Here is a 25,289-nt window from a genome sequence, read left to right as displayed (position 1 = left end):
GCTGGGATTGAGGGCAGGCTAAGCTGAGCCAGGGTGCAGCACCTGCTGCCAAATGCTGATACTAGGGATGGACCATGTCAGACTGGGCTACAGCACCCACTTACATGAGCAAGACCTAGGACTGGGAGCAAACCTGGTATGGGAACTACAAGGACTCCTCAGCTACATTGGTGTTTCCACTGGTGAGCATAAGAGCTGGGACTGGGGGCAGACCAAACCAAGCAAGGCTGTAGCACCCATCCTCATTTGTCAGCATGTTAGTTGGGTCTAAGGGAGGGCTAGGCTGGGATAGGCTGCCACACATGCTGGTATGCATAAGAGCCAGAATGGGTGCAGGCTGGCCAGGCTAGGCTGTAGTACCCACTGGCAAGTACCGAGACTGGGCATAAGCCACATCAGGCTGAACCACGGTACCCTGTGGCAAGTACAAGATCCAGGACTGGGAGCGGGCCTGATAAGGAAACTTCTGGGCACTTCCTGGGTTAGCTGTAGCTCCCACTGGTGAGCATAAGAGTCAGGGTTAGAGACAGGACAGGCTGGACAAGACGGCAACACCTATCAGCATAAGTGTGGGCCAGGACTGGGGCATGGCTGGTTGAGCTAAGCCACAGCACCCATGGGATTGTACAAGAGCTGGATGGGATTGCAAGACAGGCCAGGCTACGCTGCAGCACATGCCAGTACACAGGAAAATTGGGGCTGGGGTGGGCCTGGTGGGAGTTCTCAGGGGTGTCTGCAACTAGGCTGCAGCATCCACTGGTGTGTGTGGTGTGAACTGGGCCTATGGTAGGCTGGGCTAGGCTAGACTACAGCACCCATTGATTCATATGAGAGATGGAGCTCGGGGTGGAACTGACCATGCAGCTGCATCCAACCATATGTACTAAGTACACTGGCTGCTACAGGTAACAGACCAAACCTGACACTGTACTTGCTGGTGTGTACAAGTCAAATCTAAGGTCACCTTAGAAAACGTTCCTTGGGGACTCCCCAACTAGGCTGCTGGAGTAAACCCTGGTCACAGTGAAAAATCATAAGATATGTGATTCAATGTTGGAGTATCAGCACTGGGCCTCCTAAGCTGCTGATCCCTGTGCAGTGGACAGCATGTCCAGATGCACAGTGGGCATGAGAGCCAGCTCACCTAGACTGCAAAGGACATTAAGTGCCTCATCAGAGGATGGAAAATAGAGCAGGTTGGACCAATCTCCTGGCCATGCTTTGCAGCAAATCTTAGGTTTGTGGGTATGCTAAGGTAGACTTGGTCAGCCAACAGACCTTGGAAAGATTTTTCTCACCTTGGTGCAATAAGCTGACAATGTCTCAGAAACATAAAAAGCACTCAAGTAACTCCCTCAAACACTCTTCCCCACACCAGGGTCTCTAAGGATCTTCCCCCATCCCTGGGTGCTAATGTACTTTGATAGCAAGGAATGACCAGCTTTCTTGGTGGTCCCTCTAGTGGTGACTGGAACTCAATGTGTGACATCTGTGCTGAGAACTTTGGGACACAGGGGGTGCACAGGTGAGATGAACCAATGCACATTTTAGTGAATTTTTCTGGGCTTCATATACCAAATTTTTGCAGGACAAGCAGGTTGGTAAAAGTTATAAGTTAACTCAACAATAGATCACAAGGGATTAGGGGAAACAATCACCAGGCTCTGAGCAGCCAGATAGGTAAATATGAGTTACAGGAATCAACACGGGTGAATAAACAGATCTAACTAGAAAAAGAATCCAAGAGAACTTTGTTGGTACTCAGATACGTTTAGGCCATAATCACTAAAGGAAGACACCTCGCACCTCCCCAGACCTGTTAGCCTGCAAGGTTCCTCCACAGTCCCAGCAGGGAGTCTTCTCCCTGCAGCATTCTCGGTTGGCTGAGAACAGTTGATATTCAGAGTACTTGGGCATCATGATCTGGTTTTTGGGGGGCAGATCTCCACAATTAACAAATCTCCATACCCCTTCCCTTCTGTCATGGTGGACAGTAGAAAAAAGACAGTAGAAAAAAGGACTGAAAAAAGAAAAAAGAACTGAAACATTTTTCCACCCATCTTCCTCCATACCTTGACCCTCCTAACCCTAATTGGAGGTTCACATGGACATATACCCCTTTTAACTATGTAAATAAAATTAATAAAATCTTTTTAATAGATAGTATTCACTCAAAGGGAAGAAAGGACAACACCCCTCCTCCCCATCACATAGGCTTCTGCACGGGGGACATAACAGGCTACCTTTCTGAGCTGTACCACCCCATCTCATGGGCAGCGACCAAGGGAGCATAGTGCTCCATCCATTCCAGGGAGTCCAGAAGTGCCTAAGGTGCCAGGGACTCCAGAGAGTTTGTCCAGCAGCAGCAGGGGACAGGCAGCCTAGGGTTCAGGAGACAGGTGTCTGCTCTACCCCTTGAGTGTCAGGTGAACTACCTGATGCAACCACTGTAACGACTTGAACCAGTCAAACCACAGAGGCTGTTGACTCAGAAACAATAAACTTAAGATGCCTTGGGGCCTGCAGCAGATCATGTCAACAGTCAAGTTGACCAGATGGAGAGTGTCGTTGAGAGGGAAAGACTCGGGCTACTAAACGAGGCCCTGATGTGTATCTCGGACTGACTGTCACCCCATGGGGACCTTAAGCCGGATCTCGCCACACTTTCTAATCTTTGGGGAGAAACAGAACATCCAGATTACAGAAACTGTTTTTAAAAATTCATTTATTTTTATTGGAAAGGAAGATTTACAGGGCTCACTCTGGGTGGTTTGTGTGCCCCTCTCTATCTTGGGCACCTGAAAGGGCGAGGCTGGGGACAGAGACATCGTAAAGCTGACCTGATGTTGGCTAGGTTCCTGATACACAGCCCTCAGTTTCCACTGGAGGCTGGCAGGGGCGTTGGCTAATTATTTCTCCGCGTTATCTTTTTATTGTGCTATGACCAGGCTATCACTTGGTTGCACAATTCCACCACAGGGAGATGGTTTCTGAGAAAGCTCCTAATCATGTGAGGTTGAAGAGCTGTTGCATACAGAACTGTGCACATTTGCAGAGACTTTTTTTTTCGTTTATTAAATAGCATTTTATTTTGACATAAGAATTCATGTAGGCCCATTATCTGCTTCATCAGTTAGCATTTTGCCTGACTGTTGGTTCTCATACACATGCAATATGTATATATATTATGTATAATGTATAAGGAGAAGCACATCACTATGATCAGCATTTGAGTGAGACAGGTGCACAGAATGTTCAGCTATGGGAAAGGCTTTCAGGTATATTTCCTAAGAACACAATCACGGTATCACAAAATGGAATTAGGCGGTTTCATATTGATATCGTACATATTGATATTGTTCATAGTCTACATTCAGCTCCTACTGATTGTCCTACAAATGCTTTTACAACTGACTTTTTTTCTGAAGAAGCAGTTTTGTTCTTATTCATGTTTCTAGTCATCTGTCCAGGGCTACAAGTTATCAGGAAACAAAGTAAAAGACATTGAAAATGTACACCATTTGTTTTCATTCTTAGGTTCAAAAAGCTTCTCAAATTGCTACATGTTCCTTTGTCTTTAAAAAATATTTATTCATTCATTTGCAAGGCAGAGAGAGAGAGAGAAAGAGAGGTCTTTGATCCATTGGTTCATTCCACAAATGACTGCAGTGGCTAGAGCTGGCCCATCTGAAGCCAGGAGCTAGGAGCTTCTTCTGGTCTGTCACACAGGTTCAGGGTCTCAGGCTCTTGAGCCAGCTTCCATTGCTTTCCCAGGCCCCTAGCAGGGAGCTGAATGAAAAGTGTAACAGTCAGAATTCAAATCAGTGCCCATATGGGGTGCCAGAACCACAGGAGGCAATTTTACCTGCTATGTCACAGCACCACCCCCTTCCCCTTGTAAGATTTATTTTGAGGGATCAGTGCAGTAGTGCCACAGGATAACCCTCTGCCTTGCAGTGCCAGCAACCCATATGAGTGCCAGCTCATATTCTGGCTGTTTCACTTCCCACCCAGCTCACCGCCTTGGAAAGCAGTAAAGGATGGCCCAAAGCTCTGGGACCCTGCGCCCACATGGGAGACCCCGGAGGAAGGTCCTGGCTGGTCATTGCAGCCATTTGGAGAGTGAACCAGCAGGTGGAAGATCTCTCTATCTTTCCTACTCTCTGCGAAATCTGCCATTCCAAAAAAAAAAAAAAATCTTTCAAAAAAAATATTGATTTTGAAAGAGTTATAGACAGAAGGACACACACACTGAGAAAGAGAATCTTCCATTTGTTTATTCACTCCCCAGATGGCTGCCCCTCAAATTGCTACAGGTTTCCTAAATGCCTCACCTGGCCTTTTATGCTGATTTCAATGGCACTTGTCCACAGACCCCACTTTGGGTAGTCCTGGCCGATCTCAGAGCTTGTTCCACGTTTAGGGGTGTGTATGTGGCCCTTTTTCTCTCCGAATGACAGCATTCTCGTGGGCTTTTCACCCACCCACCTACACAGACCTTGGTGGGACCTGGCATCCTGCATATTCCACCTGTGCAGTGCAACGGGAACTTATGGTACAATGCAGACAGAAGTATGGCCTTGGGGAAGTTACTCGGGTTCTCAAACCTGACCATACGCCCCTGGGACACACCACTTCCAGCTCCAGGGCTGTGCTGGCAAGCCAGGTAAGTAGTCTGGGCCTCTTTTCTCACCTATGACATGTACAGAACAACATTTGCAAACTTGGACTTGGTGAAGTACTCAGCACAGTGGCTCTTAGGCGTCTGGCTAGGTCCACAGCAGCACAAAGTCAAGTCCAAAACTGTCAGAAACAAGCCAGCGCCTCTGACGGGGGGGTGGTGGGGTGGGCAGAGGGGGGGTGTCTTCAACATGTTTACTGGAAACGGGCATTCTGCACACACCACACATACATCTCGAAACATTTTGCACAGATGAAAGCAAATTTCTTTCACTTTCCAAGAAACTTTTACTTCTTTTCAACAATTTGAGGAACAGATTAAGGACAGACAGACAATTGGTTCACTTCCCAGGAGCCCGCAACAACTAGAGCTATGTCAGGTCAAAGTCACAAGCCAAGAACTCTATCCAGGTCCCTCAAATGGGTGCCAGGGACCCAACCACATGAGCTATAACCCACTGCCTGCCAGTGTCTGCATTAACAGGAAGCTGGAGTCGGGACCCAGAGCTGCCAATGACCCTGAGGTACTTCAGCATCTTAACCCCTAGACTTTTTGAAGTAACCTTGAACCTTCTCTGGGCAAGCTTTAGCCATTTATTTGTTTTCATTTGAAAGGTAGATTTACAAAGAGGAGAGACAGAGCAGAGTCACCTTCCATCCACTGGTTCGCTCCCCAAGTGGCTGCAACAGCGGGAATTGAGCCAATCAGAAGCCAGGAGCTTTTTAGGGATCACCAATGTGGGTGCAGGGTCCTACTGCTTTGGGCCACCCTTCACTACCTTAACAGGCCATAAACAGGGAGCTGGATGGGAAGTGGAGCAGCTGGGACACGAACCAGCACCCACATAAGGCTATCGGCACCACAGACATAAGATTAGCCTGTTAAGTCACGTGCTGGCCTCCTGAAACCATGTTTTGATTCAAGTTGAAATGCGGGATATGAGAGAAAGGTGAGATATTCATAGAGATTTCAGGATAACAGTCTGGAAATGGCTAGAAAACAAACCTTCCGCAGACCCCGGGGCTGGCACTGGAGAGATTTCGTCAGAGCTGAGAAACTCAGGAGTAACCCTAAGCAGCGGTGCTCAAGCAGATCTTGGAACCACAGCTCTGACGTTACTTGGGCGGGGGAGAGAGAACAAAAGCTGCGTTTCCAACTCTTAGCAGGTGATGCTGATAACGATGAGATTCCGGAACACGCCGCAACTCCAGGTTGGAGGTTTTCGGAACGGACAGCGCGGTTGCACCCACGCATGCTGAGGGTGCCCCTGGGTTTAGCTTCGGGATGTCGAAGAAGCAAGCTGAGCTTCAGCCGGAGGCCAGCCCTCGGGGGCGCGTCCTCAAACCGCTGACAGTGACGACGCCTCGGGACACGCCCGCTGCTCTCCCCAGCCACAGCCACACAACCCTAGCCTCAAGTCACGCGGCCCCTAAGGGCCCCGCGGTGCCCCGGGGCGGAGCCAGAGGCGGAGCGGGCGAGAGAGAGGCGGGCCTGGGCGCCGGGTTCTCCAGTCCAGTGCGGCGGCGCAGCCGGCCCGAGCGCCCAGTGCGCACCCGGGAGGCCGGAGGGCGGTCATGCTGGGGGTTCCGGTGCGCATCCTCTGCCTGCTTCTGGCGCCGCCGCTGCTGCTGAGCTCCCCGCGAGCCTTGGGCGTAAGTCCGTGGGGAGGTCCCGTGCACGGGCTGAGCGGCCTGGGGCACGGCCTGCTGGGGGACAGGCCCACGCGGGGTCTGGCGGGGGCTGCTGTCCCGCGGGTGGGCAGCCCGAGACCCTCTGGGCCGGAGGTCACCGGGCTGGCCCTCCTGTCGGTGCGGGGCGCGAGGTGCGTCCTTCCTGGGCGCTCAGGCGCGGGTGCTTCCCGCTCAGGCCGCCCCCTTTGGGCGTCGCTGTGTGAGGCGGAAGACGTGCGCCTGAATTTGTCCTGGCTGGGTTTTCGGGCAAGGACTCGCGCGACTTCTTATGAGTGGATGGAAGTGGGGTTGTGTGTGTCCTGTTCCTGTTCAGTTCGCTGTGCGCGCAGAGCTCCAGATAAAAGAACAAAATATGGGGTTGGAGAGGCCCCCGTGGCGGGAACGTCGCTTGATTGTTTTGGAAGGGAGCTCCCTTAGCGAACCACCCGCCCCCTCTCCGCGCGCGCACGCAACGCCCCTCCACCTGTTCTCCGGCGCCGGCTTTTCCCTTTTAGGGGTGGCAGGTGGCAGAGGCCGGGTTGCAGGTGGGTGCTGGTGTTGGTCCGCGTCGCCACGCTCACGCTCGTGGAGTGCCCTGCCGGGGAGCTTGGTGTCTCGCTTGGGGAAGGAGAGGAAGCAGACAGTGGTCAGGCTCCGCTGTGCCCCTGTGACCAGTCTTGAGCAAGCCGCCTTTGGCATCCCCTCCCACCACTCCCATGTGTTCAGGTGAGCCCAGAGGTGGAATTTGAGCCCACACAGGACCTCTGAATTGCACCCTTGGGTAAAAAAATATATATATATATGTAAAATAAGTAAAAAGGTTTTCTTCTGGGGCACGCGCTCAGCGCCTGTCCAAAACTCAAGATGAGTTGAGAACAACAGCTTCTTGAAAAGTGATTATTTCATTTTGGGGAAAGTCACCTCAGCTTGCATATCTACTGCTGCTTTGCCACCCAGTTTTTGTTTTGTTTTTAGACTCAAGTTTACTTGTCCAGGAGCCATGGAGGAGGCCAAGGCAGAGCCACTTGCCAGAATCACTGGGGAAGGTGGAACTGGGGAACAGTTCAGAGGGACAGATCTGAGCCAGTGTCTAAGGGGCGAATGCCTGGTAGAGAGAGAAGACGTAGAGGAGGAGGAAGAGCAGGTGGCCGGGCAGCTGTCTGGGTGATGGGCAGACCTAGTGGTGTGCAGCGGCTTGCGGTACCTGAGGCCCACCCAGAAGGAGTGGCATCTCCCCGAGCTCCTGGGTCAGGTGTCTGTGAGGGCCTGCGTGCCTTGATTTTGTTGTTTCCACTTGCTTAGCACAGCAGTTGTTTACCCTAGAAATCGGGAGCAAATTTAAAAATAATGAGTGGTGGGGGAGGAAACAATATGTGTGAATAATAGATTTTGTAAAAAAAAAAAAATAATAATAATAACAGTACTTCCGCAATTTTAGGGTGAAGTGTTGGGCATTTTTTTCCTTTGTTGCAAACCTCTTTCATGTCTGTCCTTGTGGGAGATGGTTGGGCTTTCAAAGGGACTTTGCTTCCAGTCTGTTGTCATATCACATGTCCCATAACCTCTGGAACTTTCCACTTTATGTTCACGGGAGGGTGAGGATGAAAAGGCAGTAAGGGCTTATTACAATCATGATAATAAGTTTGAGGAGGTGGCCCCGCTTTAAGGGCCTCCGTGGCCCAGTCTTTGAGAACCGCTGATGTAGCTAACTTTTTTTTGCTCCTAAGAGAAGTTCATGGTTCTTACGGAAAGACTTGAAGCAGACAGAAAAGCTGTAAGGAAAGAAATGACAGCTGCCCATTACACCACACCCCTGTGGTGTTGTATCTTAATGAAGTGTAGCTGCTGACTGCCGCGTGGGTGGGGTAGGTGCAGGTGGCTTCCCGGTTTTTGAATGGGGAACAAGAATTCGGCCTACCATCCCACAAAGCTGACACCGGTTCCTGGTTGCAGGCGGAGTTGACCCGGAAGCCTGTCCACGGCCACTGTCCTTTCTAAGCCCATCTGGCGGGGGAGATCTCCACAGAACGGAGGCAATGATGATCTTCAGGCAGGTGTCACTGGGCGCCAAGGTGGGCTTGGCTGCTGTCATTGTCTTCATATCCATGGTCATCTCCCGCGCCTTTCTGGCACACAACCTGGAGTTCAAGGCCTGGCGGAGGCTCTTCCGCCTGCAGCTCGTCCTGTTTGCTAACTCGTTGCTGCTCGTTGGCTCTCTGTATATCTGGCGTAGCTTAGTGAGCAGTCTCGGTTCGTTCCCGGGTGCGGGCTCCACCTGTTTCCGGCTTTGGAAGCTGACTGTGATGGTGTTCCTGGGCCTGACTCATTCCAGCTTCTTCACCATGTTGTTCCTGGTGGCTGAGGAGCCGCATCCTTTGTCCCTGGCTGCCTACTCCTGCCTGGGCGCGTACATCTTCATGCTGTTCTTCCTTGTCATCTTCAGCGGCGTGGAGCAGGCCTACCAGCTCCTGGCCTGGCACCACGGCCGGGTCCAGAGCAGCCCAGACAAGATGAGGAAGCTGGCACTCAGGCCCGTGCTGGCCGTGACAGTCACTGCTGTGCTCAGCATAGTCGGGCTTCTAAACGCTGCCCAGCCACCGGCTGTGAGAACCGTGGAGTTGCCCATGCCTTCGCTGCCTGCCTCCATGAACAACCTCAAGATGGTGCTCCTTTCGGACATCCACCTGGGCCCCACGGTGGGCAGGACCAAGATGGAGATGTTTGTGCACATGGTGAACAGGCTGCAGCCTGACGTCACGGTGATCGTGGGTGACCTGTCCGACTCGGAAGCCTCTGCCCTGCGGGCGGCAGTGGCTCCCCTGGGCCAGCTCCGTTCCCGCCTCGGCACCTACTTCGTCACGGGCAACCATGATTACTACACGCTGGACGTCAGCAACTGGTTTGCTGTGCTGGGAGCCCTGCACGTAAGGCCCCTGCATAATGAACATGTGAGGATCTCAGCCATCGGAACCTACCCTGCTGGGGAGGGTGGAGCAGGACAAGACTGGGTTTGCTTGGCCGGCGTGGATGATATCGAAGCGGATATCCTGCACTACTCCGACCACGGCATGGATCTGCACAAGGCCCTGGAGGGCTGCAGCCCAGACCACACCACTATCTTACTGGCTCACCAGCCCCTGGCAGCCAAGAGGGCCCTCCAGGAGCGGCCAGATATTAACCTGATCCTGTCCGGGCACACACATGCTGGGCAGATCTTCCCCTTGAATGTGCTGGCCTATCTCCTTAACCCGTTCTTTGTAGGTCTGTACCAAGTGACGCCAGCTACCTTTGTGTATGTTAGCCCGGGAACAGGCCACTATGGGATACCCATGAGGTTGGGCAGCCGAGCAGAGATCACAGAGTTCATCTTACAGCAGACTCCCTGAGCTGGTCCTGCCCTGGCACCCCAGCCCTGGCTGTCTACCTACCCTTCTTCCCAGTGGTTCATCTGCCTGATCCCTCCAGCCCCTCCCAGCCAGCTCTGCAGTCAGCCATGCGGACATACACCTGACTCAGCGATTGGGGGTGAGGTCACCTAGCAGGTTCAGGCTGCTTCAACCCTTTGATCAGCTCTTTGCTTCTCGGAGTGGATGCCAGTGAGGACACAGCCAGGTGGACTTCAGGGAGCCACAGAGAGCTTTGGCCACCCCACTGCCTTTTCGTGCAACACTGCTTGAGTTGGATAATTGGGGACTAGCTGCTTTTCCCTGCTTTGAGGTGAGGAAGCTGAGGCCAGGCGAGGAAGGGCACAGGTAGCCTGATGAGGGACTAGGAGGTGTGGGAGCCAGAGGTCAGTCTGTCTGCTCCCGTGAGGTCTTCCCACAGCCTGTTGACTAAGTAATTGGATGGGTTACAGGTGAGCCAGGGATTCACATGCAGTTGAGGCTGATTCTGTTTACACACAGGTGCGCAGAGCAGAACCCGGAGTGCAGGACATCCAGCGTGTTTGAAAAAGGATCAGGAAACTGGAGTCCCCCCTCTCCCACCCCTTCTCAGGTTGAGGTCTGGCTTTCTGTTGGAAGCAGAGGTTGACTGTCCAGCCATGGAGACTGGCAGTGATCTGTGCCCGAGGTGGAACTTTGCAAGCTTCCTGCCTAGGGCCAGCTGTGCAAGGTGGGGGTGTCCTTCCTGTTGGTGCTTGACACCTGCTGACCTCAATGAGCCTAGTCTAAAGGGAGCTGAACCTTGTCATCCCAGCCCTTGCCCGTCATACACCATTAGCCTTAAGGTGGGTATCAGTAGTGCAACTTCCTCAAGACGGTCCTAAGCCTTGCTCATACCACACTGGGGCTTGTGAAAGGACCTTGTGGGGAACCCTCATTCCCACTGCAGGGGCAGCCGTATTAGCACACCAGCAGCTGCTCCGGAGAGTGGCCTCGCTCTGCCTGTGTCAGTACCCCGGCCTGGAAGAGTTGGCCGTGGTCTTCTGAACCTGCAGTCCACCACCTCTTTTTTTTTTTATTTTTTAAAGATTTATTTTATTTTTATTACAAAGTCAGATATACTGAGAGGAGGAGAGACAGAGAGGAAGTGGAGCTGCCGGGATTAGAACCAGCGGCCATATGGGATCAAGGCAAGGACCTTAGCCACTAGGCCACGCTGCCAAGGCCCCACCACTTCTTGTTCCAGGCAGCCGGGTGTGCGCAGTGCGGTATTTGGGGAGTGTCTTGGAGTTCAGATCTTGGGAGCTTTCTAATTGTTCCCCCTCCTGTAGAATTTCAGGGCAAGGAATGGGATGGAGAGCCTTTCTCTTAACACGTTTTGCAGGTTTGAGGGGGCAGGGGGCTGAAGAACCCCGCCCAGGTGGCCGGCCTCTGGCTCCTTTCTCCAGGCCCTGCTCTGTCTGCAGTCGCCTGGCTAGGGAGGCTTCCCTTCAAAGCTTTGTCACTTCTTCATCACCCGGTGTTGTTTTGGGCGGTGGTTAGTTCCTCTGCAGTGAGGTAGTGCCATTTCACTTCCACCTTTCTGCAACGATTTCTTGAGTCTGAGTCCTCTTCAGTACCCCAAGGTGGATGCAGTTGGCTCTCCTCAAGGCCTTTTTGTAGCTTGCGTCTTGGTCCCTTCCTCTTGATGCCATTGTCTTGGGCTCTCGCAGTCCTTTTGTCCAGCCTGAATTCGTTGCTGGACTGTCCTTTGGGAGCGGGAGGGAACCTTGCTCACACAACCTGCCTTGATGGACAGTTTCCCAGCAGACAGCTCTCCACTACTGTCCGGACATGGGGCCCTTTGTTCTGTTTGGTGTTCTTAGCCCATCGAACTTGCTTGTTTTATTTCTGTATGGCTGGAGAATTTGGTAAAAGCTTCATCCTTTCCATTTCATTTCTGCTCTGTAGTCTCACACGCCACAGGTTACAAGAAATCAGCCAGAACTTCGTTGGTTTCATAATTATTCTTACCAAAACTCAAGAGATTGTCTCTGCTGTCCTCCAGCTCATCCGCCTGTCCACCCTCTCGGTTGCATTTTGTTTAGCTTGTCTTAGGCTCTGTAGGAACAGAAACTTGCAAACGTTCTCTGTGTAGGGAGAGCAGTATTTCTGACGTGCCCGTCGCACAGCCTCAGCAGCTGGGATCATTCTGCCATTCTGTCTCACTTGTTCCTGCCTCATGCATTTGTCTTTTTTTTTTTTCTTTTTGGATTCAAATGCAATTTACTATGTGCTTAGGTCTTATTTTTGCCCCTGATTATCTCAATTGTGCCTGTCTTGGTGCAGCTTAAAAAGGAAAAACACATGCTTGGCATGTTAATGTTTTCAAGTGTGAATTGCAGCACCGTTCGGTCTGTCTGTATCACTGCTGTGAAATAGATGTCCAAAGTTTTCATCCTGCACACATCTGAAGCTGTACCCAGCCAACAGCTCCCCCTTTCCACCCTCTCAGTTCCTGAGTCCGACCACTTGGGACACCCCCTTGAAGTGGGCTCAGACAGCTTTTGCTTCGGACGACTGGCTTGTCTCACCGAGCCTCCTGTCCTTGTGGTTCGTGCACCAGCAGGGCGTGAGTGTGTTTCTCTTCTTGGTAAGGCTGGACTTGGTTTTGCGTACCTGGATCCGTCACCATCTGTTGATCCATTCACTCCTGGGCTTCTGGGCTGCTTCCATCTCTTGGCTACTATGAATATCACTGTTAGGAAGGCGGGGATGTGCACCTGCCGTCCAGAGCCTTTCAGTTCCTTTGGAAACACTCAGAAGTCAGTGGGCTGGGTCCGGTGGTAGTTGTGGTTTTGGCTGTTTGCAGAACTGCTCCCGCCCTGTTCCCCTGAGCATCTATACCAGGGCCCAGTCGCACCAGCAGGATAGAAGTGTTCCAGTGTCTCCACACCCTTGCCCACACTTGTATTTTTTTTTAATTGTGGCTGTCTTCAAGAGTATGGTTTTGATAGGCATTTCTCGTATGACTCCTTCGGTTGAGCATTTTTTCATGTATTTATTGGCTATCTATATATACCATCTTTGTGGAAATTCCTTCTTAAGTCCTTTCCACGCTTTAAAACCAGGTTATTTGGGCCCGGCGGCGTGGCCTAGCGGCTAAAGTCCTCTCCTTGAACGCACCAGGATCCCATATGGGCGCCGGTTCTAATCCCGGCAGCTCCACTTCCCATCCAGCTCCCTGCTTGTGGCCTGGGAAAGCAGGAGAGGACGGCCCAAAGCTTTGGGACCCTGCACCCGTGTGGGAGACCTGGAAGAGGTTCCCAGCTTCGGATCGGCGCAGCACCGGCCGTTGCGGCTCACTTGGGGAGTGAATCATCGGACGGAAGATCTTCCTCTCTGTCTCTCCTCTCTGTATATCTGACTTTGTAATAAAAATAAATAAATCTTTAAAAAAAAAAAAGCAAAAAACCAGGTTATTTGATTTTTCCATTGAGGTGTAGACATTCCTTATATATTCTGAACACTAGCCTCTTATTAGTTATATCTAATTTATGAACTTTAAAACAATTCTGTAGATTGCTTTTTATTCTGTTGCGTATGTACTTTGATGCATAAAAGATTTTAAGTGTGACATGCCCCACTTGTCTATTTTTGCTTTTGTCATCTTTGCTTCTGGTATTCTATCTAAGAAATCCTTGCAAAATTCATTGTCATACAAGGTTCCTCCATGTTTTCTTGGGTTTTGTGTTTAGGTCTTTAGTCCACTTTGAGTTACTTTGTAACTTGGAGCTGCTTCTGGCATACGGTGGAAGAGAAGGGGCCAACTTCATTCTTCTGAAGGTGGACACCCAGTTTTTCCAGCACATCTCAGTAGTGTTGGCACCTTTGTCAGCAGTCACTTAATGATTTATATGAGTGTCCCAACTGCTAGGCCAAGTGTTTTATTCTTTCTGCTGTTTTTTTCGTAAGTAGAATTTTAAAAGATTTTCCTTTGAGGATTGTTCATTGTTCATGGGTGGAAATGCAACAGATTTGTGTGTGTAGATTTGTGTGCCCGATTTGATTCTGTCTTTTGGGTTGTGTGATTTGTATACTGGATGTGAACTCAAGATATAATTGCTGGATTCATGGATCATTTCTCAAAATGTTTGTGGAATACTTAGGGTTTCCGCATATAAAATTCTGCCATCTGCAAACGTGAGACACTTCTTCCTCTCCGTGGTGAAAATTTGTTATTTCTTGCTTGCCTAGTTGTTCTGACTAGGATTTCTAATATTTGTGAATAGAAAGATGCAAGTGGGTATCTTTGCCTTGTTTCTGGTCTTATGGGAAAAGTTCGTTATTTATTTGAAAGGCAGAGTTACACATAGAGAGGGAGAGACAGAGAGATCTTCCATCCGCTAGGTCACAATGGCCAAGGTTGGGCCAGACTGAAGCAAGGAGCCAGGAGCTTCTTCTGGGTCTTCCAGATGGGTGCAGGGGCCCAAGAGCTTGAGCCATCCTCTGCTGCTTTCCCAGACCACAAGCAGGGAGCTGGATGGGAAGTGGAGCAACCAGAAGGCGAACATGAACTAGTGCCCGTATAGGGTCCTGGCGGTTGCAATGTGAGGATTTAGCTACTAGGCCAGCGCCGGGTCAGTTTTTGCCTTTCATCTTGTGACTGTGATCTGTTGCATTGATGGAATTTCATATGGTGGACCATTTGTTGCATTCCAGGAATAAATCACACCTGGTCATGATGTACAGTTGTTCAGTTCTGTTTGCTAGTGTCTTGTTGAGGGTTTTTGCATCAGATGTGGGGTCGTACTAATCACATAGTGGCTTTGTCTGGCTTTCATGTTAGAATAACATTGGTTTCAAAGAGTGAATTTGGAAGTGTACCCTCCTGTTTAATTTTTTTTTTAAGGATTTCAGGAGAATTGTTGTTGATAGGAGGCATTAGTGCTGTGATGTGGTTGGTGAAACTGCTGCCTGCAACTCCACCAGCCTCTACAGGTGCCAGGTTGAGTTCTGGCTTCTCCACTTCTGGTCCCGCTTCCTGCTAATACCCTGGGAAAGCAGCAGAGAATAGCTCACGTCCTTGGGTCACTGCACCCCTTGGGAGGCCAGGAAGAATCCTGGCTTCAGATCTGCCCAGCTCTAGATATTGCGCTCTTTGGGGGAGTGAAGTAGCAGATGTAAGGTTTCTCTCTTTTCTTGTCTCTCCCTCCTTGTCTCTGCTACTTTGTCTTCAAATAAATAAATCATTAAAAAAAAAATGTTGGGCCCATCATGGTGGCGTAGTGACTGGATCATCCTTGCATATGCCAGGATTTCATGTGGGAGCTGGGTTGAGTCCCAGCTGCTCCACTTCCCATCCAGCTCCCTGCTTGTGTCCTGGGAAAGCTGTAGAAGATGGTCCAAAGCCTTGGGACCCTGCACCCGTGTGGGAGACTCAGAAGTAGTTCCTGGCTTCGGTTAGGCTCAGCTCTGGCCATTGTGGCTACTTGGGGAGTGAGCCAGCGGATGGATGCTCTTTCTGTCTCTTCTTCCTTCTATAAATCTGTCTTTCCAATAAAAATAAAAAACAAATTTAAAAACAAGCATGCTGATAGGCTTCCAAAGAGGTGCCTTTTTATCCTGCATTTTTCTTTGAGGTCTTTGATGATCAGTTCTGTCACTCTTAGTGTGCTGTTCACGTGTATGTTTCTTTCCATCTTGCATGCTTCCGGAAGTGATCGGTATGCTTCCAGGTATTTGATTCTTAGCGTGAAACTGCTCCTGGTATTCTCTTACAAACTTGTGTTTTGTGCTGCCAATGTGATGTCCTCTCTGTCATTTTAATATGCTGCCCTCAGATTCTCTGAGGTGAGGACAGAATGACTTCTGTGAAGGCAGGTCACCCACAGGCACCCCGTTGTCTGCCCTGCTGGCCGTGCTTGCTTGCAATCTCCTCCGCTCTCCCGCCTGGGCAGTGTGATCTGCAGTCACCTGAAATGTTGCTCCGTGTCGTCCCAGGCAGAGTCTTCGTGAAGGGGCTGAGACCCCGTGGTGCAGGGACACCGTTCCCTCCCTCACTCTCTCTGAAAGGCACAGAGCACGCACGTACCACTTCTGTCTTGTGGCTCGCTGCTCCATCTTCTCCCTGCCACAGCCACAGTTGGCCAGGCTGCCAGCCTCAATCCCTGAATCCAACTAGGATCTCCCACACGGGTTGGCAGCCCTGGTGCCATCCCCACTGCCTCCCGGGCTGTGCCTTAGCAGGACGCTGGATCTGAAATAGAGGTGTGGCTGAATCCCAGGCACTCTAAGGGGTTAGCAGGTGACGGGGATTATATCTTGCCACCTGGAGCCAACGGGCTCATGTGAAGCCGTCCCTGGGCATTTAGGTCTCCGGGGTGAGGTGGAGGGGTGTGTCGGGTGCTGGTGCTGGTGCTGGGGAGGGAGGGGCCTTGAGCAGGGGCTTGCCGGAGTCACTATGAGAGTTCTGCAGGCAGCGTCTTTGCAGACCAGGTGGCCTGGTACCTGGGACCTCAAGGAGCTCCACTTACTTTAGGCCAGCCGTGTGTACCAATAATTGCAAATCTTACGTTGTCTTTAAGGTAGGGAAACTTGAATTACCTGATGATGTCGATACTGTGTCATGCTTAGTATTTGTTTTTTTCCTAATGTTTGTTTGCCACTGAAGTAATCCAGACCAAATAAATCACTGTAGAAAAATCATCCTTGTGTGAATCTGTTGCCAGGGGGTGCCCTGGTTTGTCCTGCTGTGTCACTCCCTTGTGATGTGCGTGGGGGAGGCCCTGAGAAGATGTGCCCCTCCGCTACCTTTGGATTCCTTTTGGGGAGTTAGCTGGGACCTCATACATTTCTTGCACCAAGACCGCCACACCCCTGCATGTGTGAAATGAAAGCACTCTTCTCTCTGTTTTTTTTTTTTTTAAGGTTTATATATTTCTATTTGAAAGACAGTTTACAGAATGAGAGATCTTCCATCCTCTGATTTACTCCGCAAATGGCTGCGAAGGCCAGAGCGGAGCCGATCCAAAGCCGGGAGACAGGAACTTCTTCTGGGTCTCCCATACAGGTGCGGGACCCCAAGGCTTTGGGCCATTCTTTATTGCTTTCCCAGGCCACAAGCATGGAGCTGGAAGGGAAGTGAAGCAGCTGGGATACAAGCTGACGCCTATATGAGATCCTGACACATGCAAAGACTTTAGCCACTAGGCTATCATGCTGGGCCCCCAACCGGAGTCTTAATGATAGGCCAAATGCCCAGCCCGATCTAGCTGTTTATTGCAGGGGCAGTATGAGTGGAGATGCAATGGGAAAGGTGTTAAAGAATGCAGTCACACTGCCATCTGTGATTCCAGGAGGACTGGGCAGTTCTAGAACCTCCATTTGTTTCCCAGTGGTTCCTCCTCAGGGTGAAGGTTCTGCTGGCCACTGGTCAGGTCACCTCTGTTTGCACACAGGACCAGATAAACAACCACAGGGAAGGCACGGTGGCTCTTCGGATGCACTGTGGGGAGGAGGGCTTGAACTAAGGCTGCCTTATCCTTTTGCCTCCCTACAAGTGTTAGGGGAGAGGGGTAGTGTACAGGTGCCTGGGACCAAACAAGTTCTGCTCAAACTCTCCAACAAGCCTCGGAAGGCCCGAGAGAACCCCTTCAGACACAGGTACCCCAAGTTGCGATGGAGAAAGACAGCAGGAATACTATCTTGTGTCCTTGGGGTGGCATTGCCAGGCCCTTCCTCTAGGGGCTCCCTCCTCCCAACCTCCTCTGAGTCCAGTGGGTCAGTCTGAGAAGAGGCCCCAAGCTTAGGGCAGGATGATGCCTCATGATTCTTCTCTTGCATTGGCTGACATCAGCGTGTTGTGCTTGTGAATTCTTGATATTTTTCCCTTCTTGTTAAATATGCCTGGCAGCTCCCTTTCAAAATGATTCCCCGGTCCCCTCCGCCCAAGAGAGTGCTGTGGCTTAACAGCAGCTCCAAGGTCACTACCAACTGCCTTGTTGCTCATGGGACTGGTGTCCACCTGCTTCTGATGGTCACACGATCCCACCAGCCCTACGGCGAACACCACACTAGCTTCTCCAGGGTGATAGGGCAGTGGCACTGCAGAGGGACTTCTCAGAGCCTTCCTGGGGAGTATAGGGGGGCGGTTCTCTGACACCATTTGTGTATTTCCCTCTCTTGGGGCCCAGTGCCCGGGTTTGTGTCCCCACCCCTCCTTGGATGTCAGCATCCTGCTGCGAGGCAGCAGGTGCTGGCTCAAGGGTCCCCCGTTTCTGCATTCAATCTCATGCCAGCCATTACGGGCATTGCCTTTTAGCACAGTGGTGATCTGGCAGTCTTGAGTGGACATCGTGCCAACTGCCCCCTCTGCAGCCTTACATTTTCCTTCATAGAGTGCCCTCACGGTTAGATCCTGGGCCTGCCTTTTCTGGCGGGACATGTGGTCCCTTTAAACATTGCCACAGAAGCCTGGAGTGAGTGGTTCTCCCAAGTCAAAGCTCCCAGATCTATTGACAGAAGCCAGTCAGTCTATAATTAGTGCCTCCCTGCCTCTGCCCAGGGGAGAGCTAACAGCTCCTCTTCTTGTGTGTTGGGGGGTTCTTTTTGGTCCAGCTTAAGGGAGCCTGGGAGGGCATTTATATCCCGTCCTCCCATCCCATCCCCCAGTGTGCCCCAGCTCCTCCGAGGAGAAAATGAGGAACAGGGTCACACCTGCCTTTCCTGGTACCAGTTGTCTTGAGGTGGGTTCCTCTGGAAGCTCCTCTAGGAGCAGGTAGTTTGGAAAGCCCGTTCGGAGCACAGGAACAGGGGACAGGTGGGAGGAGAGGAGGAGCCTGCTGAGGTGTGTGGGGTAGTTGCCACCGCGCAGCACAGCCTTCTCAACGTGCAGGGTTGTCTGCCGGGGACACAGGAAACTGTAGCTGTCCACCTGCTCTGCCGCCCCTTGACCTGGGATGCCGACTCCCAGCACTCCTGGACTTCTGGGCCCGGCAAGTTTCACAGAAGCAGTCGGTGTGAGTTTGAATGGAGACCCCCTTCCACACCAAGTGTACTGAGGTTGTGCAAGTGTGTGCTCAGAGCTGCAGCCGATGGGGGGATGATTTTAGCAGTACTTTTTGGGGCTAGTGTTGACACGCAGCTGTGTAAGCTAGGTCCCAGCTGCTCTGCTTCCCATCCAGCTCCCTGCTCATGGCCTGGGAAAGCAGCAGAGGATGGCCCAAGTAACCTGGACCTCTGCCCCCCCCCACAGATCAGATGGCATTCCTGGCTCTCTGTTTCAGCTAGCCCCAGCATTGGTTGCTGCAGCCATTTGCAGAGTGAACAGTGAATGGGAAATCGCTCTCTCTCTCTCTGTCCTGTTTTGTCTCCCTCTGTGGCTGCCTTTCAAGTAAATAAATAAGTAAATCTTTAAAAACAAAAATGTAAAGCCCTGCCCTACCTTCACTTTGGACAGTGGCAGGTATGCTGATACTCTCAAAACCTGCAGAATAGTTCACCATGCCTGTGTGTCTGTGTGCTTATGTGCACACACACATGTGATTTTTTTATTTTTATTTTTGAAATTTATAGTACAATTTTGTATAGTCTGGGATTCCCCTCCCCTGATTTTCCACCCTCCAATAGATTTTTCCCATAGTGTCACAACTCTTCATAAGGAGTTACAATTCCATCAGTCTGCTATTTAAAAATTTCGTGGAAGTGCGTGTTAAGAAAAAAGCTGCATTGATTTAATTTTTTTTGCACCAATATAAACTCTGAATTCCAGTTGAAATGTTTTAGAATTAGGGGCCTGCACCGTGCCATCATAAGTTAAGCCATTTTGCCTGCAGTGTTGGCATCCTAGTGTTGTCACTGGTTTGAGTCCCAGCTGCTTCACTTCCAATCCAGATCCTTGCTTCTTACAATCTGGGAAAGCAGTGGAAGATGGCCCAGGGCTTGGGGCCCTGCACGTTCATAGGAGATCCAGTGGAAGTTCCTGGCTTTGCGCCGGCACGGCGTGTCTACAATCCTGATTCTCCCATTAAGCTGTTACTGTCAAGCCATCCCTGCACCTGTGTATCCATTGTTTGGATACAGTTAATTGCAGGCGTCAGTGCTTGCCCCCAAGTTCTTTGGCACACATATTATTAACTAGAGGCTGGTGTTTGTCTATCACTTTTTTCCTCTCAAGGTTAATTTTGTATCCAATAAAATGCACACATCTTAAGTGCCTCTGATGATTTTTAGCACATAGTTATACGTGCTTCTTGCAAAAGCTGAACCCAGCTATAGAGCACCACCGTTATCCAAGCTGGTTCTATCATTCCTTCCCAGGCAGTGCCTGCCCCCACGCCCTACAGATGCTGTGCTTAGGATGGGCTCCCCCAAGAGCACACATTGGAAATGTAGTTCCTGAGCAGCACGCCTGGGTGGTGGGTCCAGTTAGGAGCTAAGTCAGGTGGGCTCTGCCCTCCTGAACGAGTTACAGGTGCATCTTGGAGCGGGTCCATTCTCACAGGGTGGGTTTGTTAGAAAAGTGAGTTTGGTGCACTTTTCTTGCTGTTCTGTTCTTCCCATGGGATGACGGAAGGCAAAGTGCCTACCCCTGCCAGTGAATATGTTAAGGTTTGTCACTCCCCTGTTCTCCATGGCTTGAAAGCTCTGGGCTTATCCCCGCCGGGCCTGCGTGGCTCCTGGGCTTCTGCAGGACTGTGTGGACCTGCGGTTTCTGCCTGCTGTGCCAGTCCTCCCCGCCCTCATCCCCAACTGTGTCTGCCTCCTCTGGGATGGTTTTTACTCATTCTAGATCCTGGAGCTCTCAGTGCCAGCTGCTTATGTCCTCATCTGGGCTCTGCAGGCCCTGCTCCAGGCCAGTTCACATTGCTAACTGTCAGTGATGCTGTGTTTGAAGCTTCTGCATATGGCTCTGATGGGCGGCTAAGGTTGAGGAGCACAGTTTGTCTTCCGGAAACTTGGCCTCACTTGCATACACCTGCTGTTTCTTACAGAGAGAGAGAGAGAGAGAGAGAGAGAGAGAGAGAGAGAGAGAGAGAGAGAAAGGAAAGAGAAGAGAAGAGAAGAAAGAAAGAGAAAGAAAGAAAGAAAGAAAGAGAAAGAAAGAAAGGAAGAAAGAAAGAAAGAAAAAGAAAGAAAGAAAGAAAGAAAGAAAGAAAGAAAGAAAGAAAGAAAAACTTACTTCAAAGGCAGAGTTACACACAGAGAAAGTCTTCCATTGACTGTTTCACTCCCAAAATGACTGTTTCAGCCAGGGCTGTACCAGGTTGGAGCTAGCAATTGGGAGCTTCTTCTGGGTCTCCCACATGCATGCAGGGGCCCAAGCACTTGGGTTATCTGCTGCTGCTGTCCCAGGAACACCAGCAGGGAGCTGGTGTTGGCAGTGGAGCAATCGGGACTTGAACCAGCCCTCATAGGGGATGCGATGGCTTAACCTTATACGTCATAGCATTGGCCCCCGCTGCACTGTTTGTTTTGGCTCCAACATTCTGTCCTGCCCCTTGTGTTACCACGTAGACCTCACTGGGCTAACCCAGGTCTCTTCTGTGCCAGACGGAAGCCCCCTGTGGTTGTGGCTACCGCTGTGTGGTTCCTCGCTCTGACCACTCAGTGGGCAGTAGGTACATGGTAGCATTTGCAGGAGGGGTGGTTGCACATTCGTGCTGGGCTTGGAGGGTGTCTGAAGGCAGAGTTGGCGCCTGGCTTGGCATGGGACACAGGTCAGAGGCTGCTGTCTCCCTTCTCATTTCTTAGCAACCCTTCTCCTCTCCCAGCCTAGATAATGTGAATTCCAAACACCTTTCCCTTGCCCAGCTTTGTCTGAAGAAGCTTGCTTCCCTTTCTAGCCATCCATGGACCAACACTGAGCTCATATGACACTGAATCCTATCCACACTGGGAGGGTGTTTTCAAAATCACCAAGTGTAAGAAAGAGCTTTTGTGTTTGTATGAGTCTCTGTCTTTGAGTGGAAAGAGAACCTTATCTATACAGCGATCGTAAACCAGTGCATGCCTTTTTGAAAATTATTTTGAAATCATTGATTGGTTTTACTGAAGCCCAGCCCACATCTGGGAGGGTCTCTGGATGCACCTGTGCATTGGGCTCTGAGTTGGATCCAGGACATCTCTCAGAGTTACTTCCAGTGAGGCTTCAAGCCCCATAGCTGCCTTGGATTGTGCAACTGCTGTAATGTACACCAGGGTGGGACATCTAAACAACGTTTCCAAGGAACCTTACCAAGCTGAGGATACTGCAGAGATGGTTGCTTTTAAAGATTGATTGATTTGAAAGGCAGAGTTACCGGGAGAAAGAGGTCTTCCATCCATGTGTTCACTCCCCATATGGCTGCAATAGCTGGAAATGGGCCAGGCTGAAGCTAGGAGCCTGCAAGGTTATCTGGGTCTCCCAGGTTGAGTTCAAGGGCCCAATCTCTTGGACGGACCATTTCGTGCTACTTTCCCAGGCACATTAGCATTGTGCTGGACTGCAAGTGAATTGGCGACGACTCGAGCTGGTGCCCATATGGGATGCCAGCATTGGAGACACAGCCTAACCCATCAGGCCACAATGCCTACCTCCTGGTCTACCTCCCTGCCCCTGTTGACTCTTGTGAGCTGGTGCTGCCTTTTCCACCCACCAGAGGGCAGTGGGGTAGTGTTCCTCTCAGCCTCTTAGCCCCATTGAGGTCTTCCCTTCCAAATCTTAGCATTCTTGTTCCGGTGGCCCCCAGAACAATGCTTCTGACATTTTGATTTGACTGCTAGAAATACACCTTACATTTTAATCAATACACATATACTCTGAAATGACCAGGACTGGAACACAGCCAAATCCAGAACCAAGAATCAACCCAGGTGTCTCCCATGGGCCAGAGGAGCCCAGTCACTTGAGCCAGCATTGCTGCCTGCCAGCAGGATGCTGTCATCTGCAGCAGGAGTCAGATTTGAGCTCGGACACATGGCATGGGCCACAGGCAGCATAACCTGCCTCTGGCCCTCTCCTAGGATGATGCCTCACCACGCACAGTGTGCTCCGACATTTCCTCATTCTTTGAAGTGGCGCCAGTCACCACCCACGTTGAGTTCCTTGCTCACAAACTGGGTCACAGCTCAACAATCTGTTAAGTGTTTCCTTAGAGGGACCCTAATCCAGCTTCCTGGTGATCGAGCCCTTGTAGAGTCTGAGAGAGAACTTGGCCAGGCCACGTCAGGACCCAGAACAACCCCTGGATTGGAGTTGTACAGCTTCAGATCCTTGTGCTCTGTATTTTACACTGAGAAGTTTCTTCCTCTTATTATTATTATTATTTTTTTACAAAAGATTTATTTTATTTATTTGAAAAGCAGAGTTACAGAGAGTGGGAGGGAGACAGAAAGATTTTCCATCTGCCGGCTCACCGCTCTGATGGGTGTCATGGCCAGGACTGAGCCAGAGAAAACCCAAGAGCTGGAACCTTCGTCCCAGGTCTCCCACAGGGGTGCAGGGTCTCACGCACCTGGGCGGTTCTCAAGCTGCTTTGAACAGGTGCATTAGCTGGGTGCTGGATTAGAAGTGATGGGGATTCCAAGAGCCAGCAGCTGTGAGAAATGCTGGCCTAGCAGGTGGTGGTTTCACCCACCGTGGCATGACACTGGCTCATTAGAATTTTCTTAATGGTTCTTGGTGAACACTGTGGCACATCCGTACTCAGGCATGTCACAGCGTTGAGGAAGCCCACATGTGTGCACGCACACGCATGCGGGCTTGTCTCCAGACCCCATAAGCAGCACTCTGGAGCGGGAGCTGAGCCCTGCACGTGGGTCCTGGGTACAGGGGGAGGGTGAGGACTTGGCTTAACCGTGATTGGTTGGATGCCCAGAAGCCGAACCTGACAACTTCCTGAGCCCGCTGAGCAGGATAGCTTAGAGAGTCAGCTGCCACTGTCAGAGGGTCTGCAGATTCTCACAGCGGTCCCCCGCTTGCCCCACAGGATGCTCCCCAGAGGGTGTTCAAGATCGACTACAATCGGGACTGCTTCCTCAAGGACGGCCAGCCCTTCCGCTATGTCTCGGGGAGCATCCACTACTTCCGCATACCCCGCTTCTACTGGAAGGACCGGCTGCTGAAGATGAAGATGGCCGGGCTGAACGCTATCCAGACGTAAGTGGGCTGGTGTCTCCCCACTCCCCACTGCCCTGGGCCTGGACACCAGCACAGAGAGAGGGCTGTGGCCTCCCCCTAAGAAATGGGCGCTTGTCCTGGGTGACCCCTGGGGTGGGGCTTGTCAGGAGCCTGACTTGGCCCTTTCTCCCAGTTGTGGGAAATCAGGATACATCTGCTCAGAAGGCAAAAGGAAGAGTGCAGCTGAACACGGCAGGTGCAAGGCAGTCAGAACAGGTTTCACGGCTCCCGGGGAGAGCTGGAGGAAATGAGGTTTACCCGTGTCCTCCCTTGGGCCAAGGGTCAGTCATGGTGTTTGTAGGCAGGCAGAGCTTCCCCAGGTTCTTGGGAGCGTTGGGCAGCTCCCAGAGACCCGACTTAGTGGCTTGGCCTGCGGGGTTAGAGAACCCGGGCTGCCGGCCCATCTGGTTTCTTCAGTGCTGATGGGGATTGTTGATAGTGTTTCGGAAAGAAAGATGGGAAACTCAGAAGCAGATCCCTGAGATAGACAAGTTCAGGGGAACCCCACTCCTGACACGCTCTCAGGCCACTGGCAGCAGGAACCCAAAGTCACATGTGATGGGTTTCTCCCTCGAGTTCCCCTGAATGCCAAGGTCATGGCGGGAGAAGGACCAGCCTGGGGACCTCCGAGGCTCCCTTGCATGCCCCACTGCTGCAGCATGCACGGGCTGCTGGGAGGCCCAGCTGGTTCCCTCCTGCTGCTACTCCTGACAAAACCATGGGCCAGAAGTCATTGGAGGAGGTTTTCTTGCTTTTATTGAGAGTTATTTTGCAGGGAGCTGGCATTATAGAATAGCGGGTAAGCTGCCATTTTTGACGCTGCAGCCCATCCTAGAGCACCAGTGTGAGTCCTGCCTGCTCAACTTTTTCTTGATAAGGAAGGCAGAAGGTCATGGCTCAAAAGCTTGGGTCCCTGTCAGGTGCATGGGAGACCAGGATGGAATCCTGGCTCCAGGTTTGGCTCGTCTCTCTGTTCTTCCACCTTTCAAATAATCTTTATTGTTCCTAGCTGTTATCGGCATTCCCACTAAACTAAGGTCTTTTTGTTTTAAAATAAATCGATAAATTAACATTTTAAAACATTATCTTAAAAAATAACTATACTGTTGTTTTGTTAACAATTTTCATTTTTCTCAATCCTTATACAGCCATAGTGATTTTATAGAATAGAAATTCGCACATCTGTAGTTCAGATTTGTTTTGCTTTTTTAAAGTTTACACTGTTTAAAGTGTTAATAAGATCTGTTTATTTATTTTTTTAATTATTTATTATTTAACTTCATTAATTACATTGTATTATGTGACACAGTTACATAGATACTTGGGTTCTCCCACCCCTCCCCAAACCCTCCCACCATGGTGGATTCCTCCACCTTGTTGCATAACCACAGCTCAAGTTCAGTTATTTATTTATT

The 25,289-nt window shown here is 50.9% G+C and overlaps 2 protein-coding genes across 2 annotated transcripts in view; both read left to right on the top strand.

The window, feature by feature from the left end:
• Positions 1-6,163: 6,163 nt before the first annotated feature.
• Positions 6,164-25,289, top strand: part of GLB1 (galactosidase beta 1) — an 86,098-nt gene continuing 66,972 nt past the window's right edge. Inside the window, exons 1-2 of the mRNA XM_058657148.1 lie at positions 6,164-6,333; positions 23,684-23,853. Of these exons, the coding sequence (XP_058513131.1) occupies positions 6,256-6,333; positions 23,684-23,853 (248 nt within the window). The 5' untranslated portion in view covers positions 6,164-6,255. The remainder of the gene's footprint in view (positions 6,334-23,683; positions 23,854-25,289) is intronic.
• Positions 7,770-10,584, top strand: TMPPE (transmembrane protein with metallophosphoesterase domain). The gene has a single exon (XM_004588245.2). The coding sequence runs from the start codon at positions 8,388-8,390 to the stop codon at positions 9,735-9,737; it is 1,350 nt and encodes a 449-aa protein (XP_004588302.2). The 5' UTR covers positions 7,770-8,387; the 3' UTR covers positions 9,738-10,584.

Source organism: Ochotona princeps, chromosome 30 (genome assembly GCF_030435755.1).
Source record: "Ochotona princeps isolate mOchPri1 chromosome 30, mOchPri1.hap1, whole genome shotgun sequence".
In the NCBI taxonomy this organism is placed as follows: Eukaryota; Metazoa; Chordata; class Mammalia; order Lagomorpha; family Ochotonidae; genus Ochotona; species Ochotona princeps.
This window is presented reverse-complemented; position numbering and strand designations above follow the sequence as displayed.